This window comes from Dryobates pubescens, chromosome 34 (assembly GCF_014839835.1).
Source record: "Dryobates pubescens isolate bDryPub1 chromosome 34, bDryPub1.pri, whole genome shotgun sequence".
In the NCBI taxonomy this organism is placed as follows: Eukaryota; Metazoa; Chordata; class Aves; order Piciformes; family Picidae; genus Dryobates; species Dryobates pubescens.
This window is the reverse complement of record NC_071645.1, coordinates 3,043,888-3,059,656: the sequence shown is the minus strand read 5'-3', so window position 1 is coordinate 3,059,656 and position 15,769 is coordinate 3,043,888. Positions and strand designations below refer to the sequence as shown.

The 15,769-nt window shown below is 50.2% G+C and overlaps 1 protein-coding gene across 4 annotated transcripts in view; it reads right to left on the bottom strand.

Moving 5' to 3' along the window:
• The window catches only part of GRIK4 (glutamate ionotropic receptor kainate type subunit 4), a 241,290-nt gene that overhangs the window by 13,576 nt on the left and 211,945 nt on the right, over positions 1-15,769 (bottom strand). For all 4 annotated transcript variants that reach the window (XR_008462996.1, XM_054176047.1, XM_054176046.1 and 1 more), the window contains exons 13-14: positions 11,019-11,132; positions 1,238-1,347 (exon numbers count right to left, since the gene is read on the bottom strand). Coding sequence is in view for 3 of the 4 variants with exons in the window: in XM_054176047.1 (XP_054032022.1) it covers positions 1,238-1,347; positions 11,019-11,132 (224 nt within the window). In the remaining variant the exon portion in view is untranslated. The remainder of the gene's footprint in view (positions 1-1,237; positions 1,348-11,018; positions 11,133-15,769) is intronic.

Here is a 15,769-nt window from a genome sequence, read left to right as displayed (position 1 = left end):
CTTCAGCCATGCCAAGGACCAAGTGACAGCACAGTTTCAGGTTTTTGTAATGAGAATTGGGCATGAAGCATGTCCTGAAAGAGCTGCCAAGCCCTAAGCGTGCCTTTGGCACACACTGCCAGGACACACTTCATCTCTGTCTGAAGGGGCTCATCCATGTCACCAACCACAAGCACTTTGTTAGGAGGTCAGGGAAAACAGAAGTGAGCATGGACCCTGGGCCTGCTTTGGACAAGCACTCAGTGATATATTTTTAAGCTATTTTAAATTAATCATAGGGAAACAGAACCAAGTGCTGTCAAATGAGGCTCTGCACATCAACCAAGAGGCCACTGAAAGATGTTAATGAACTTTCTTTTTCTGTACACACTGGGTTTTAAAGAGCCAGAGGAACCAAACATCACTACTGGAGTTGGCATTATGTGTCTTTGAATTCATTCTCTTGTATCTAGCAGCCTCCACCCTTCCTGTTCAAGACAAGTGGTTGGTTTATCTGTTGCAGATGAAGCATCTGTGGGAAGCAGCACCATTTGCTCTACTCCCAAACTTCCCACCCTTCTCAGAAAGCTCTCAGCACTGGCCCCCACCACTGTGGCCAAGCACACTCCTGAACAATGCTCCTGCTTGCCTTGTGACAGCCACGCCAAGGGCCTTTCCAGGCCTGCCATATGAGGACAGGCTGAGTGAGCTGGGTTTGTTCAGCCTTGAGAGGAGAAGGCTTAGGGGAGACCTTATTACTATGGACTAGTACAGAAACAGGGGCTGCCAGGAGGATGGAGACTCCCTTTTCGCAAGGAGTCACAGGGAAAAGACAAGGAGTGATGGGGAGAAGTTACTGCCGGGGAGATTGGACACCAGGAGAAAATATTTCCCCATGAGAACTGTTAGAGACTGGAATCATCTCCCAAAGGAAGCAGTGGATTGAAGACTCAGCTTGTCAGGGTGCTGGGCTGCCTCATTTCAACTCCACTATCACCTAGAAAGGCTGGACCAGATGATTCTTGGGGTGACCTGGCATCCTGTGATACGCACCAGCAATGTGCCTGTGTGGGCACTCAGCAGTAATGCCCCAGTCCCCAGCTGGCAAAGAGCAGAGGGCTGAGATGCTTCTGCTCCCTCCACATTGACGGCCTGGGGGATGTCTCTGTGTCCCCCTACCCACCCGTCACCCACGGGTCCAGGAGCATGACGCTAGATGGCATCGTGAGGAAGGGAAAGGCACCGTCAGCAGCATTACCGAGCCACCAAGAAGAGGACGCAGCTGACAGCCAGGTAGGCGAGCAGCATGAAGAGCCAGACACCAGGGGAAAAAGGATCCAGGAACGAGAAGTAGCCAGGTTTGCGGCCCTGGAAGGGAAACACAAAGGAGTTTGACCTGCTTGCATTCCCACAAATGAAGTAGTCCATCCTGCAAACAGCAGAGAAAATCCACCCCTGCCCCAGCACTGGCGGCGGATGGGAGCAACAGAAGGGAAATGAAGTAAATGGAGCTCTGCAAAAGAAGGCAACCAGGTGACAGCAGATGCAACAAATGACCGAGTTCTGCAGCACCTCCCTGCTGGGATTCATCTCCTAAGACCATTCTTCTCCCCGCCTCAACCACTTTTGATCCTCCAAGCAAAGGAGGAGGTGAATTGCTAGTAAAATGGAGCCAACTGCAGCACTCTGCCCTCTGCACGGCAGGATGTGCTGCACCCCTCACCTGCAGGGCCTCCCAGGGGTTGTCCCCATCTGCAGCCCTCGTCCACTCAAGCTGACTGCGAAGTGCTGTGCTGGGCAGGAGCAGCCCCATTGGGAGAGCAGGGCTGAGCTCAGAGGTGGGTGTGAGTCTCTGCACGAAGCAGAGCGGAGAGAAAAGATTTTTGTGCGCAAGAAGAAGAAAAAAAGAGACATTTGCAATATTTCTGGCCTTCTTTCTTCAGCCTTGAAATGTTTCTTCTCTACAAAACTCCATAGAATTATTACTTTTAACTCAGGGAACATGATATTTTTATCTCCAAGATGCATCAGTGGGGTTTTTTTCTTATTTTTTCTCTCATCAAACCATTATTTTTTTTTCTCCCCTTGAAAAGCAAAGCTTCACTGCTAGGGAAAAAAAACCTAACAGGTTTTGGTCTTCTCTCAGAATACCTAAAATGTTTCACGAGGCCACTGCCACCACCGAAATCTCCTCAAATGCAGCAAAGTTTTTGCAAAGAGAGCATTAATTTCTAGGAGAGGCCTTCCAAAGGCTGCTCAGCTCTCATTTTGGTGAGCGTCCTTCTCCTGCCACCGTCAGCTCTGCCTTTGCAGCTGCTCACCAACACAGCCTGCCCCACGGGGACAAGGAGCAGCCCCTGGTTTACCTCTGAGCACAGTCATAGAATCAATAAGGTTGGAAAAGACCTCAGAGATCACCAAGTCCAACCTGTCACCCAACACCTCGTGACTAACTAAACCATGGCTTCAAATGCCACGTCCAATCCCCTCTTGAACACCTCCAGGGGTGGTGACTCCACCACTTCCCTGGGCAGCACATTCCATCCAACACAGCCGTGAGGGAAAAGGGCAGAGGTGAAAATAGAGTGCAAGGCACAGGACTAGAGAAGTGTTCTTTTGCTTTCTGTGCAATTTATGACGTCCATGTAGAGCAGAAAGTGCTTTGTTTCAGCGCTGTGCAGCCCTAACACATCTCTCCCACCCCAAACGCTGCAGCTGGCCCAGCGATGCTCATCTGCCTCAAGCATCTTCTCTCCTTACTGTCTGGTTTGAAAGACTCCCAGCAACTCCCAACACAGTCCTAAAGGCTGTATTAGCCCCATGGGAATCTGAGCCCTTAACTAAGAGGAGCCTGCATCTTCTGCTCCAAACACAACATCAGTTCTGGCACAGCAAAACCTCAAGCTCCACAGCTTCCCCCAGCACTTGTAACCGGGAAGCTGCCCACGAGTCTGAGCCCCTGCAGAGGCTTTTACTGTAAAGTCAGAGTGGAAACAGCCTTTTATCACATCCCAGCCAGGCTGTCAGTGTATTTCTTACTGGCACCTTGCTCTGCTGAAAACATCTATCACTGTTTGCTCAATGGAGCTCACCCCAGCAGCCGCTTCCCAGCACTTGCAGCACAGCAGCTGCTCTGCTGTAGGTTGCTCGTTCTACACAAAAGCTGCTGCTGGGGATCATCTCTGACACACACAGGCCTCATTTTTCCCTTTTTCCACTGCCTTACCCTGCCTGCCTGTGACATCCCATAAACTGCCAATAGCTGGTAACAAATAACCCCTAACCTCCATTGCCACAACACACCTAGAGCCATCAAAGACCTGAGCCCTGAAAATTTAGAGTTGTGCTTAATCCAAAGGCAGTGAACAATTTTCTGTTGTTTCCCCAGGAAACAGAGTTGGTTATTGGCTTCTTGGGTTTTTTGTTTGTGGTTGTTGGTTGTTTTTTTTTTCCCTTTCTTTCTCTTCCCCAGACTCAGGGCAGCACTTTAAATACCATTTCTATTAAAATCCACTGTTTTACTACTGAAGTATTCCTATCTTACACAAAAATCTGAATTTCACAAGGTCTTGGTGGCTCTTCTGAAGATTAAGCTGTTGCTAGAAAAGGCAAGAGTTGTTGCACACAGACAAAAATCTTCCTCTGCTAAAAATATCACAGAAGGCTGTGATATTCTCAGCTCCAGTCACCAGCTGGGACTGTAACATCTCAGTAACCTTCCCACAGCAAACTCTGCCCTGCATGAAGCAAAGAAGCACCACACCAGAACATCCTATCCCTCTGTCCTGAAGGACAAGATGAATTTGAGCTTGGCATCCACATTAGCATTTTTAGAGAACCTGGCTTATTAAAGCCTTTGAGCAAATGGATGAGCTAGGAATTGATGGTTCAGGTGAACCTGCCTCCATTTCCAGATTAATTTAAAGTCACTTCCCAAGCAAAGATTCAGACTCTCCTGGGTGCAATTCTAGAGCCTCTCCTTAAGAGAAGGTCTCTCTTCCATACTGGCTTATCTCACTGTGCTCAGTATAAGCAGGTGAGGTACAAACAGTGACAGAGATGAAGTTGATTAGGTGGTGTTGGATGATAGGTTGGACACGATGATCTTGAAGGTCTCTTCCAACCTGGTCTATTCTATTCTATTCTATTCTAGTCTAGTCTAGTCTAATTCTATTCTATTCTAATTCTATTCTTTGTAGGTCAATTGATGCTGTGTTCTTCTTTTCCTTATATTCTTCCCATAGACCTAGACAAAGACAAATGGTTGCTACCGCCCACATTTGGGCCTTCAGAGCTGGAAACTACACTCCCAGCATCCTGGAGAAACTCACAGTACCAGCAACATCCTCTACTGGAGCTCCTCTCACTAGCTCAAAGCATTGGAACAGGCTGCCCAGCGAGGTAGTGGAGTCACCATCCCTGGAGGTGTTCAGGAAACCTGTGGCCATGGCACATTGGGCCATGGTTTGATGGCCATGGTGGTGTTGGGTTGATGATTGGACTCAATGATCTTAGAAGCCTTTTCCAAGTGAAACAATTCAATGATTCATGAGTCTGCAGGTTCCAAGGTGCACTCCCTCTGCATTTCTTGTTGATCTCACCCAGAAGCCAAAGGTAGGCACTGTCAAAGCTTTTTTACATTTCATTGTTAATTAATGAATGCCATTCACTGTCAAAGCTCTTCTGTCCAGAGACTGCATGGCTTCCCTGGATGCCCCCATGTGCACCTGGTCCCCTTTTTCATCTAGAGCTAAACCAACTCAGTTGCCTCTCTTCTTCCATAGGCACCTCCACACTCAAGAATGAAACGAGGCACTGGGAACCTGCAAGATGTGAAGGGCATCCATCAGACATCAGCCACACAAGCTGGAGCTTCTGCAGCTCAGGATTGTTGCAGGTGGCTTATCCCTCCCTGGCATCCCAGAGCTGGCAGGAAACTCCCAGGCACTGGTGGTGCCTTGGCTGTGGCTCCTTCATGAGATGCTCCTGTAACAAATTTCCTCTCTGTAATTAAGGCCTCGGTGTCTTCTCTGCATTTCTGGGGCAGTTTGTCAATAAATTATGCTCATTAAGGAAATTGCGTTGGAAGCTTTAAGTCTGAGGCTTGGCAATGACTCTCTCCTGTGACTTTACAGTAGTAGTAGTTCTGCTTCTTTTCAGCTACAGTCATTTTCAGGCTGCTGCTACATATTCTTTTCATTCACAGTTGTGGATAAGAATAAAGATATTCTGTTCCCACGGAGGCCACAAACTCTCTCTTATCTGTCTGTTTTGAAGATGGGAATGACAATATCTGGAGTCTGTCAGATATTTTTAGCTGCTCCCAATACAGCTTTGTTAATTGGAAGAGCTATTTTCCCTGGAATAGAAGTGTTCAAAATGCCCAGTAATTGATGGAGGCCTCCTGCAAATCCTCAGATGGAGGCAGGAGAGTTTCCTTTACCCCTCCTCAATCGTTCTTCCAAGGTTTCATTTTCAGCCAGAGAGAGTCAGTTTCTCTGGGCCTGATACTCGTGACCAAAAAGCCTGAAAGTGAAGGACATCTGGGAAGAGGAGGAGGAGAACTCCTCTGTGGCATGGTGATGAATTTGTCTGTGTTCAGGTCCACGATTCCCTGCACACACACACACGGAGTCAGAAGGGATCGCAGTGCCCCCTCAAGCAGAAGCAGTTAGCCCTACCTTGGGCATTTCTCACAGGTCCTCACAAAAAGCAGGCAAGAGAACTCTCTTCTGCCTCTGTAAGGCAGAAGGAAAGCAAGAAAGCTCAGGCTGAAAAGACAGGAACATCAGTGAGTGCTAGGTATCACTGCAGTGCAGCTGGGTTTACCAAAACAAAGCTAGGAGGACCATGTCTGATGCAGATGCAGGTCCAGAGCCCTTCCTCTCCAGAGTCTTTTCCCTGGAGTCAATAAACAAAACCCAAGCACAAGCATCTGTGAATTCTGAGCCTAACTCAGGGTCACCAGATGGTCCACAAAGGACAAATCAATCCATAGCATGATCCTGAGCATGCCTGGGGCCAGGAGTTGCTCCCACCCCTGCTGCAGTGAAGTGGGAGGCTTGCTGGCAGAGCAGCACAGGTTGTCAGGAGCGCTCAGCTCCTCTCAGCTCCTCTGCCTCAGCTGTCAAGCTTCCTCTGGCTGGAATGAAGGGAGCTATTCATTCCTTCCTTCCCATTTTGTATCTTCTGTGGCAATCAAGTGGAAACACTTTAAGCCTCAGTTCACTTGGCCTAAACTCATCTATTCCAGTGTACTCTCCAAATCTACATTTTCTCATCTCAAGGCAGGGCACAGGAAGGACTTTCAGGACTGATAAGCCAGAATCACGCACTAGCTAGGTCCTCCTTCCCTGCTGTAGAAGCAGACATGTGTCCAGTTCTGGGCCCCTCAGTTTAGGAAAGATGTTGAGTTGCTGGAAGGTGTCCAGAGAAGGGCAACAAAGCTGGGGAGGGGTCTGGAGCACAGCTCTGTGAGGAGAGGCTGAGGGAGCTGGGGTTGCTTAGCCTGCAGAAGAGGAGGCTCAGGGGAGACCTTATTGCTCTCTGCAACTCCCTGAAGGGAGGTTGTAGCCAGGTGGGGGTTGGTCTCTTCTCCCAGGCAAGCAGCATCAGAACAAGAGGACACAGTCTCAAGCTGTGCCAGGGGAGGTTCAGGCTGGATGTTAGGAAGAAGTTCTTCATGGAAAGAGAGATTGGCCATTGGAATGTGCTGCCCAGGGAGGTGGTGGAGTCACCATCACTGGAGGTGTTTAGGAAGAGCCTGGATGGGGTGCTTGGTGCCATGGTTTAGTTGATTAGATGGATGGTAGGATGGTGTGACTCAATAATCTCAAAGGTCTCTTCCAACCTGGTTAATTCTGTATTCATCAATAAATAATTCTATTCATCAATGTGAGCAAAAGCCTGAGTATGCTGCAAGCCAGCCTGACTTTCAGCATCCCCCTCTGCAGAAAAGGCACTGGACACTTGATTTCAGCCCTCTGCCAAGCAGAGTGACTGCTCAGGACCTGCCAGCTACCTCTTGCCTTCCACAGGTGCCACCAGCTAGTCAGAGAGAGGAAGGTAATAAAACAAAGCAAGGCTTTTTTTTTTTCTCTCTCTTAACAGCCTGCAAGCAGGCAGCCCTATTAGAGTCCCCACGTCAGAAATCCATCCTTGATTATATCACAACAAGTGAAATTGAGAAAAATGACAGCCCCATTTAAAGCTGCCAGAGTTGGTTATGTGTGATAAGAGCCACACACACCGTGGTGGCTGAGCTGGCAGAGGGGGGAGGAGAAAAGGAAGGGGGAGCAGGGGGGGGCACACATCATTTACCACTGGAGTTCCATGGCCATGAAAACAAAGTGTCATCACACTGGGAGGAGACAAGGGTGTGGAGGCAACTCCTCAGCAAGAAGATGCATCTGTGGTTATGTATTAGGCTTGCATCTGATCCCTGGTGTGATTAACAGACGTCAGCTGCAGTTTTTGACATCGCAGAGATGTTTGTTGGGGCGGGCAAGGGAGGGGAGGGAAGGGGACAGCAGTAGATGAGCGCTGCAAACCACATCCTTAAAGGAAAACCAGAGCTATTAGCTATCTTGCCTTGCCTTCTTAAATAAATATTTACCAGTTTAAGAAGTTAATTGCTGCACAGCTCTCAGACATGCTCCTCAAAGCTAAGCAGGAGAGGTCTGGACAAAGAGGGACCAAGTGCTAGGGAGAGGAAGGGGAGCTCTGAGCTTGCCTGCTGGGGAGACCTCCCTGCTCCCAAGGAGGGCATGAGCCCAGGCTGCCCCTGCCATCACTCCTCATAGCCCTGAAGCACCAAAGCAGGGCTTGCTGCAGGGTTTATTCATGTTTATAAATATCTGAGGGGTGGGTGTCAAGAAGAAGGGGCTAGGCACCTTTCAGTGGTGTTCTTTGATAGGACGAGGGACAATGGATGCAAACCGGACCACAGGAAGTTCCGCCTCAGCATGAGGAGAAACTTTGCTGTGAGTGACGGAACCCTAGGAGCAGGCTGCCCTAGAGAGGTTGTGGAGTCTCCTTCCCTCCTTCTCTGGAGACTTTTAAGACCTGTCTGGATGTACTCCTGTGTCACCTGCCCTGGGTGATTCAGCTTTGGCAGGGGGGTTGGATTTGATGACCTTCAGAGGTCCCTTCCAACCCCTACCATTCTCTGATTCTATAAAAGAGAAGACTGAGAGGGCATCTGTGATCCTAAGACCTGAGCTGGGAGATGCCTGCCTGGCTCATGGGGGAGCTTCCCTACTCAAAGCCCTGAGTCCTTCGTCAGGCAGCAGAAGACCAAGTCCTGCCCGACGGCAGGGGACTGTTTGCCAAACACTTTTAAGACTGTAATTATTAATCCTGTTCAGTTTGGTAAATGCCTGAAGGGCAGGAACGTGGCTGTGTTGCATTACTCTGGTATCAGCACAAGCAGCAGATGGTCCCTGCCCTGAAGAACTTCCACTCTAAGTAGATGTGTCAGACACACTTATATGGAGCTCGGGCAGAGGCAGCAGCAAATGCCTTGCACCTCCAGAGCAGATCCAATGCAAACTCTGCACCAACATTCCTGTGGTTCCTCTGGAGAGAGCAACATCAGCTTCATGCTGCTCAGGGAATGGTGCCTCCTTAAGGGACTTGCTGAAGGTTATGATGCAAATGGGAGGCAGAGCAGTCACTGCAACCAGCCCCCCAGCCTGAGACATGAATGTGAGAAAGAAACTGGCACAGCGCAGCTGGTGGCCCTGAAAGAAGCAGAGAATTGTTTTGGTTGGAAAAGATCAAGCCCAACCATCAACCCAACACTACCACAGCCATTAAACCATGTCCCAAAGTGCCATGGCCACACCTTTATGAACACCTCCAGGGATGGTGACTCCACCACCTCCCTGGGCAGCCTGTGCCAATCCCTGACCACTCTTGCAGCAAAGGAATTGTTCCTAAACCTCCCCTGGCACAATTTCAGGCCACTTCCTCTCATCCTACCACCTCATACTGAGAAGAAGAGACCAACCCCCACCTCACTGCAACTTCCTTCCAGGGAGTTGTAGAGAGCAATGAGGTTTCCCCTCAGCCTCCTTTTCTCCAGGCTGAACAACCTCAGCTGCTCCTCACCAGCCCTGCGCTCCAGACCCTTCACCAGCTCTGTCACCCTGCTCTGGACACGCTCCAGCAACTCAGTGTCCTTCATCTGATTTCTGGGAACTTGAAGATTCTGGCCCTTTTTGGTCAGTCAAGTCATTGATCCTAAATTGTACCAGAGGGAAGAGAGCTGTAACTGGATTGTAAATACTTGTTTGTTCTTGGCAGGAGCCACTCAGCACACAGAGATGTATGCACAGGGTCGTTTGTGTCCCTACCAAACCCTGCATCCTTAACAGCCTTCTAAATGGAGTGGGGGGAGCTGCAAGAAGCAGCCTGAATTGTTTTATCCTTTTGGCTGCTATTGTTGAGCTGATGGGAAACCAAGACTGCAATTTGCATCACGCTCAGCACTGTACAGAGCACATTTCCAAAACCCAGATTGGGAATAGCCTGACGGTGCTGTTGCAAAGGACCTGCCTGCCCGAGCTCACCTCCTGTGATCCCAGGGAACCAGGGGCTTTGCCTAGCCATTGTGGGCAGAGCTGGAGAAAAAACTCTTCTCTCCTGAGCTTCGAGCAAGAAGCCAGATCAACAGAGGATGGGAATGCAAGAGGATCTATGGGAATTGAAGGTAACAAGTGTTGTCCAAGCAAAGACATGACACGATGCCATGTACATGCTCGCACAGGTGAATCCCCTGGGTAGGTTCACAGCTGCTCTGCTCTCAACCACAGGCCCATGAGTTGCTAAACAGCTATCACATAATCCCTGACCTGCCTTTTGGGTGGCAGCAGCTAAGCACACTGGACTTGCAGAAGATGATTGAATGCAGCAGAGCGAGAACCAGAGCTAGTTGCTAACCAACAGCTTTGTGCCCTCCTCACTCCTCCCTGGCTAGTGCAGAAGCCAGGGGGGCTGAGAGCACCTGTGCAAAGCAGGGAGCACTCCAGAATTAAGGAGCCTTCCTTGGGCTGCAGGGCCTGCAGGTCTTTAGGGAGGGTAACTGAGAAGAGGCAAATGAAGGGCTGAGAGCACAGAAACAGAGCCCACCTGGGCAAGGACCTAATTGCCCACAGTGGAGAGCAGCCACCCTGCCTGCCTTGGGGCAGTGCCCTGGGTCACAGGGAGTGACATTTTGCCCTTTTCCTGCCTGTGATTTAGAAAGCAGAAGACTGATCTGCAGGTAGAGCATTAGCAAGAGGTCACAGCAAAGAAAGCAATCCCAGATATCTTTCTGGCTTGATCTTGTTCTCAGAGGTAAGAGGACAACAAGTCTGCATACCACAGAGGTTAGAAACACAGCTGAGATTAAGGCGTTTGGGTCCCAATATCAGCTAGGTGAGCCCATAGGTGTCCTAGCTCACACAGAGGTTAGGAACATAGCTGAGATTTGGGCATTTGGGTCCCAACATCAGCTAGGTGAGCCCATAGGTGTCCTAGCTCAGCCTCCCAGGCTGTCCCAGCTAGACGCAAGCAGATGGTGGCTCCAAGCCAGATTTAGTGGAGTTGTGAAGCCACTCAGACACACTGCTGGGTGCTGCAGCCTTCCAGCCTAGCCTGCCCTCAGCACACCTCACCACAGCGAGCTCAAAGCCATGCTGAAGCCACCCTGTGACTTATACTGGGCCTGAAGCAGAACCAGACAAGCTGGCATCTGCCCACACTTCCCCTGGCATGGCTCTGCCTGGGGCCCCTCACCAGGCCAGGAAGCATTGTGTGCCTGGGGAGGATGGGGAAGGGGAGGCAAGAGGGCTAAGGGGTTGAAGAAGAGGAATGCAATCCAGCAGGCTGACACAAGGCAGAGAGACAGTGAAAAGAAGGAAATAAAAGTCAAGCTCGTTTGTGTTTAAATAAGAAACCAAAATATTTTTATGAGTCATTCCTTTTTCTTCTCTAACTAGGCATGTTTGCATGCAAATAATGGAGGGACACAAATGGCTATAAAAGGAGTCTCTTACCATATGAACTCGGTAGAGGATGCTAATTCCCAAGGTCATGAATGGCTTAGAGAAATCGATCACCTTCTCCCGCTCCGCAGTAATCGTCAGCCCTGCCACGGCCAAATCAGCTTTCTGCAGAGAAAGGAGAGCAGAGAAGATCAGGACCCTCAGCCTGAGACAGGCAGGAGGCAGGGAAAGCAGCAAAGCCACACACACACCGCCTGCTCCTGCGGGATGGACAGGGTGCGTTTGCTGCAGGGCAAGCCCCAGGCTCTGCGGCAGCCAAAGGAGTTTTGCTGGTGATGTTCAGACTGTGCTGCTGTGTTCCTCTGCCAGGGTGGGCTTCACACAGGCCCTGCTCAAATACACTCTGAAGTTTAATCCACCTTGTGTTCTGGACCATTCTCCTCATTTTTCCTTTCCTCATCTGGCTGTTTTTGTCTCCATACCTACAAGCTGGAAAAGCAAAACAGCTCCTCCTGGGGAGCTCAGTGTGCTGGGAGCTGTACCAAGAGCCAACAAGCCAGCAGCCCCTGCCCCTAAGTGCTCACCGCCTGGTTGCCACTTCTGTTCATGGAATGCCTGGCAAGAGAGGAGCCATCCAGACAGGGAATATTGCACTAACCCAAAGAAGATCCAACCTCCCCCCTTCCAAACCTCCTGTGGAACACAGCTGTCCCCTTCCAGACAAGTCCTGCAAGGGCCACAGGTAGGAAAGCATCACAAAGCAGCATCATTATCCCCTCTGCCCCAAGTCATGGAGTTTGCAAGGCTGCCAATCCCAGACTTCCAAAACTGCAGATCAGATCCCCCCCAAAAAAAGGGGGGAAAAAAAAAAAAAGAAAAGGAAAAAAATTCAGAGGAGTGGCATAAAAATTCCCAGCTTGACTTGCAAAGCAGCTGAGGTTGGAGAGGGAAGAACTAAATCATTTCTTCCAGTGTCAATATCCTGTAATAGAGATAAGGGATTTGGAGTCTAAGTATTATTTTTATTACTACAGCTCTTTTAATGTCTGTAATTGCTTTCTGGAAAAGAAATGAGTCCTCCTCCATTCCCCCACACATTTGTTTGCCTGCTTTGCAGGGTGGTGATTGTGCAAGTGGAGAAAAGGAGAAGGGGAAAGAAAAGTTATTGGTGGTGGTCATCCATAAGTGTCATAAGGGCTGTGCAGAAGCCGTGGCACCCTCAGGCCCCAGGACCTAGTAAAATATGAAGTCTGTCTCCTTGGACCCATGTGCTACCACACAGAGGCAGATTTATGGGTGCATCACTTTTACCATGCTCTCTGACACTGCTGCTCTCTTCTCCTTGAGAGAAAGAGGACTAAGCCCTTCCTAGCAGAGCTTGGCCAAGAGGTCTTTCCTCTCTCTCTGCCCCAACAGACCTGCCCACTTAAAGGCAGGCAGGGAGCAAGGGCTAGTGAAAGGCTGGAGTTGCAAGAGGGAAGAGAAACACTGCTGGAGCCTGCAGGACAAAGGAAAGGGAAGAGAAAAACAAAGTGATCTGCAAGCCTGCCCAGCAAGAGGGGGCATGGAGAAGCTGACACTTCAGAGTCCATGCAGGACTGCCTCGCTGTAAAGCCCAGTGCTAGACTTTTTCATTTGTTTCCAAGCAGCTATTACAGGTTTCTAGGAGGTTCAGGCTGGAATGAATTATGAGCTAGGGAGACTTTCTGCCTAGCCAGACGTTTACCCACAGGGTATTTAAAAGGCACCAATTATCACAACGTGGTGTGTAAGCAGTTGAGCCCTGTGTAAACACCAGCAAATTACTAAGATGGGATCAGCTCATCTGTGGAACGTGGCATGTGAGGAATTTTATCCACAAGAAAAGCCTAAAGCTTTCTAAACCTCTCTTGTCTAGACTTTAAAAGGCTTTGCAGCTACTGTAGTCCTGGGGAGAGCCCTCCCAACAAAGCCCCTCATGAAAGTGCAGCTTATTCTAACAAGGGATTGCTTCTCCCACTCCTCCAAACTGAATCCAATTCTACCAGCAATCAAAGGTGCTTCGTGCAAAGCTCCAAGGACATTTTCATTCCTATCCAGGGGTCAAAGCAAATGCACTGCTGAAAGGAGCAGCGCTGCCCCCAGCTCTGCCCAGCTCAGTCACCATCCCTGGCCTGCCCCCATCTTAGCATCATAGAATGGTTTGGGTGGGAAGGGACCTTAAAGATCATCTTGTTCCAACCACCCTGTCATGGGCAGGGACACCTCCCACTAGACCAGGGTCATGAATGGCCCCACCTCTCCAACCATGGCTGAGGGCCAGCAAACAGCCTGGACACACTTCCTGCTGAATGGAGATGCTCAGAACCTTGGGTCCCACTTCTCAAGGGTGGGACATGGATGCCACCAGGGAACTTTGTGCACTTCTGTTATTCCCCCAACTATTGTCCTTTGTCCTTCCAGATCACGTAGGCAGCCACAGCTTGAAAACTGCTCTTCCTTAGCAAAACATAGTGCAAATCCATCCCCCTCCCTTTGCCTACTGACACACAGCCCAGCAGAGCTACCTTCCCTGGGCATGTAGCTTTTGTGCCCAGGTCCCTTCTCTTAACTCCAGAGGGTTCTGTCATTCCATTAGAGTCAACTTCTTTCTGCCTGGCCAACTTTTGTACTTTCAGGACTTTTGCCAGCATCATTGCTACAGCAGCATGCAGGCTGCTCTAACCTGCACATCTGCCTTCCCCTGGGGCAGAGCTCCTGCAGCCCAGACTAGGCTGCTCATGGCTGTGCTCTCTGTCTCTCTGTAGGCTCAGAAGTCATGCAAATTAAAACCTGATTTCTGACAGCAATAAACTTCAATCTGGGAATGTATTCTCTGCCTGAGGGTCATCCATTTCATGCTTTCGGTTTTGTTTCCTGACGTCCATAAAACTTCTTGTGATTCACTGAGGTCAGCAAATCTCAGCCACAGAGGAGCTCTGCAAACCTGAGTGCCACCTGAGCACAGGCTGGGGCTGGCATTTCACAGGCTACAGAATGCACTGGGAAAGAAATGGATTTTTCTTGGTGCTTCTGTGCACTCTGTCCACAACTGGGTGCTTGGGAAAGGGAGAACAGGAGGCAAAGTATGGGGGGAGAGAGAGAGAGGGCAAACACTGCTCGATATTAATCCTTCCAGCACAGTTGCAGCTATAAATGTCAGTGTGAAATAGGCTTAGAAGAAGAAAAAAAGAAGACCCAGAGCATTTGGGAAGTAGAGACAGACATTTCTTTAACAAAACACTGCTTGAGCAAGGCCAAACTGGCTGTATGAGAGGAAGCCCAGGTGGGCTGGTGTCTGAGATAAAAAGCACGAGCTGCCACCACCGTACCTGGCACTGACTGTGGGTTCTGCCTGCGTTAGCAGCCAGACTCGCACTGCCACTGGAAGGGACGTGAAACACGGGGGCTGAGCTGGGCTCCTGAAGAGGAACAACAATTAGGCAGCCTTAGGAAGCAAATTGCAGGGCCTGCCAGCCCGGAGGAGGCAGCCGCCTCCTCGCTGCGGATGCTGACAGGGCTCAGCTCGGTGCTAATGGTGATGAATGGAGCCTGACGTCAGCCCCCAGCCAGGGCAGCCAGGAGCCCGCCAAAGCCTCCCACGCCGTGGGGTACCAGCCCTGCTCCAGTCCTACAGTGATTCACCACCTCCTGTCAGGCTACAGAAACACACCACAGGCAGAAAGGCCAACTGGCAGAAGGCTTTGGGCTGCCTTTGTGTCAAACGAGCCTGAAGGACAGCTCTGGGACCACAATGTGAGATGCCTCCCAGGAGCAGGAGTCCTTGCCTTGAACAGCAGCAGCTCTGGGACCACAACACTGAGATTCCTTCCAGGAGCAGGAGTCCTTGCCTTGAACAGCAGCAGCTCTGGGACCACAACACTGAGATTCCTTCCAGGAGCAGGAGTCCTTGCCTTGAACAGCAGCAGCTCTGGGACCACAACACTGAGATTCCTCCCAGAAGCAGGAGTCCTTGCCTTGAACAGCAACAGCTCTAGGACCACAAAGTGAGATGCCTCCCAGGAGAAAGAGTCCTTTCCTTGAACAGCACCTTGGGTGCTGCATTGCCTGGCTGCACATGAGTGTCACACTAGTGCTGCCCACAGAGCACTGACAGCCTGGCCAAGGTCAGGGGAGGTGACTCCTTCCAGAGTCCCTGTGCTTACAGAGCCTTCTCTGAGAAGGACAGTGAGGCTGGAGAAGGGCCCAGAGCACAAGTCCTGCCAGGAGTGGCTCAGAGAGCTGGGGTTGTTCAGTCTAGAGAAAAACAGGCTGAGGGGAGACCTCATTGCTCTCTACAACTCCCTGAAAGGAGTTTGGAGTGAGGAGCGAAATAGCCTCTTCTCCCTCATGGCAAGCTACAGGACTAGAGGAGATGGTTACAAGCTGTGCCAGGGGAGGTTCAGGCTGGATATTAGGAAATATTTCTTCACTGAAAGGGTTTTCAAACATTGGAATGGTCTGCCCAGGGCAGTGCTGGAGTCACCACCCTTGGAGGTATTTAAAAGGCATAAGGACCTGGTGCTTAGGGACATAGTTTGGGGGTGACTTTGCTGGGTCAAAGGTTGGACTAGATGATCTTAAAGGTCTCTACCAACCACAGATATTCTGTGATCATGATTCTAGAAAGCTGAGCTCATTGTTCACCCTTCAGGACCTACCTGATTGCCAGCTGTTACCCTCCCTGCAGACCCATCAGCATCAGCACTGCTGCTTGCCCCACTGGAAACCCATCTGGATGCAGTGCTGAGCATTGGGCCAGACACAGAGGTTGGAGTGGAGGG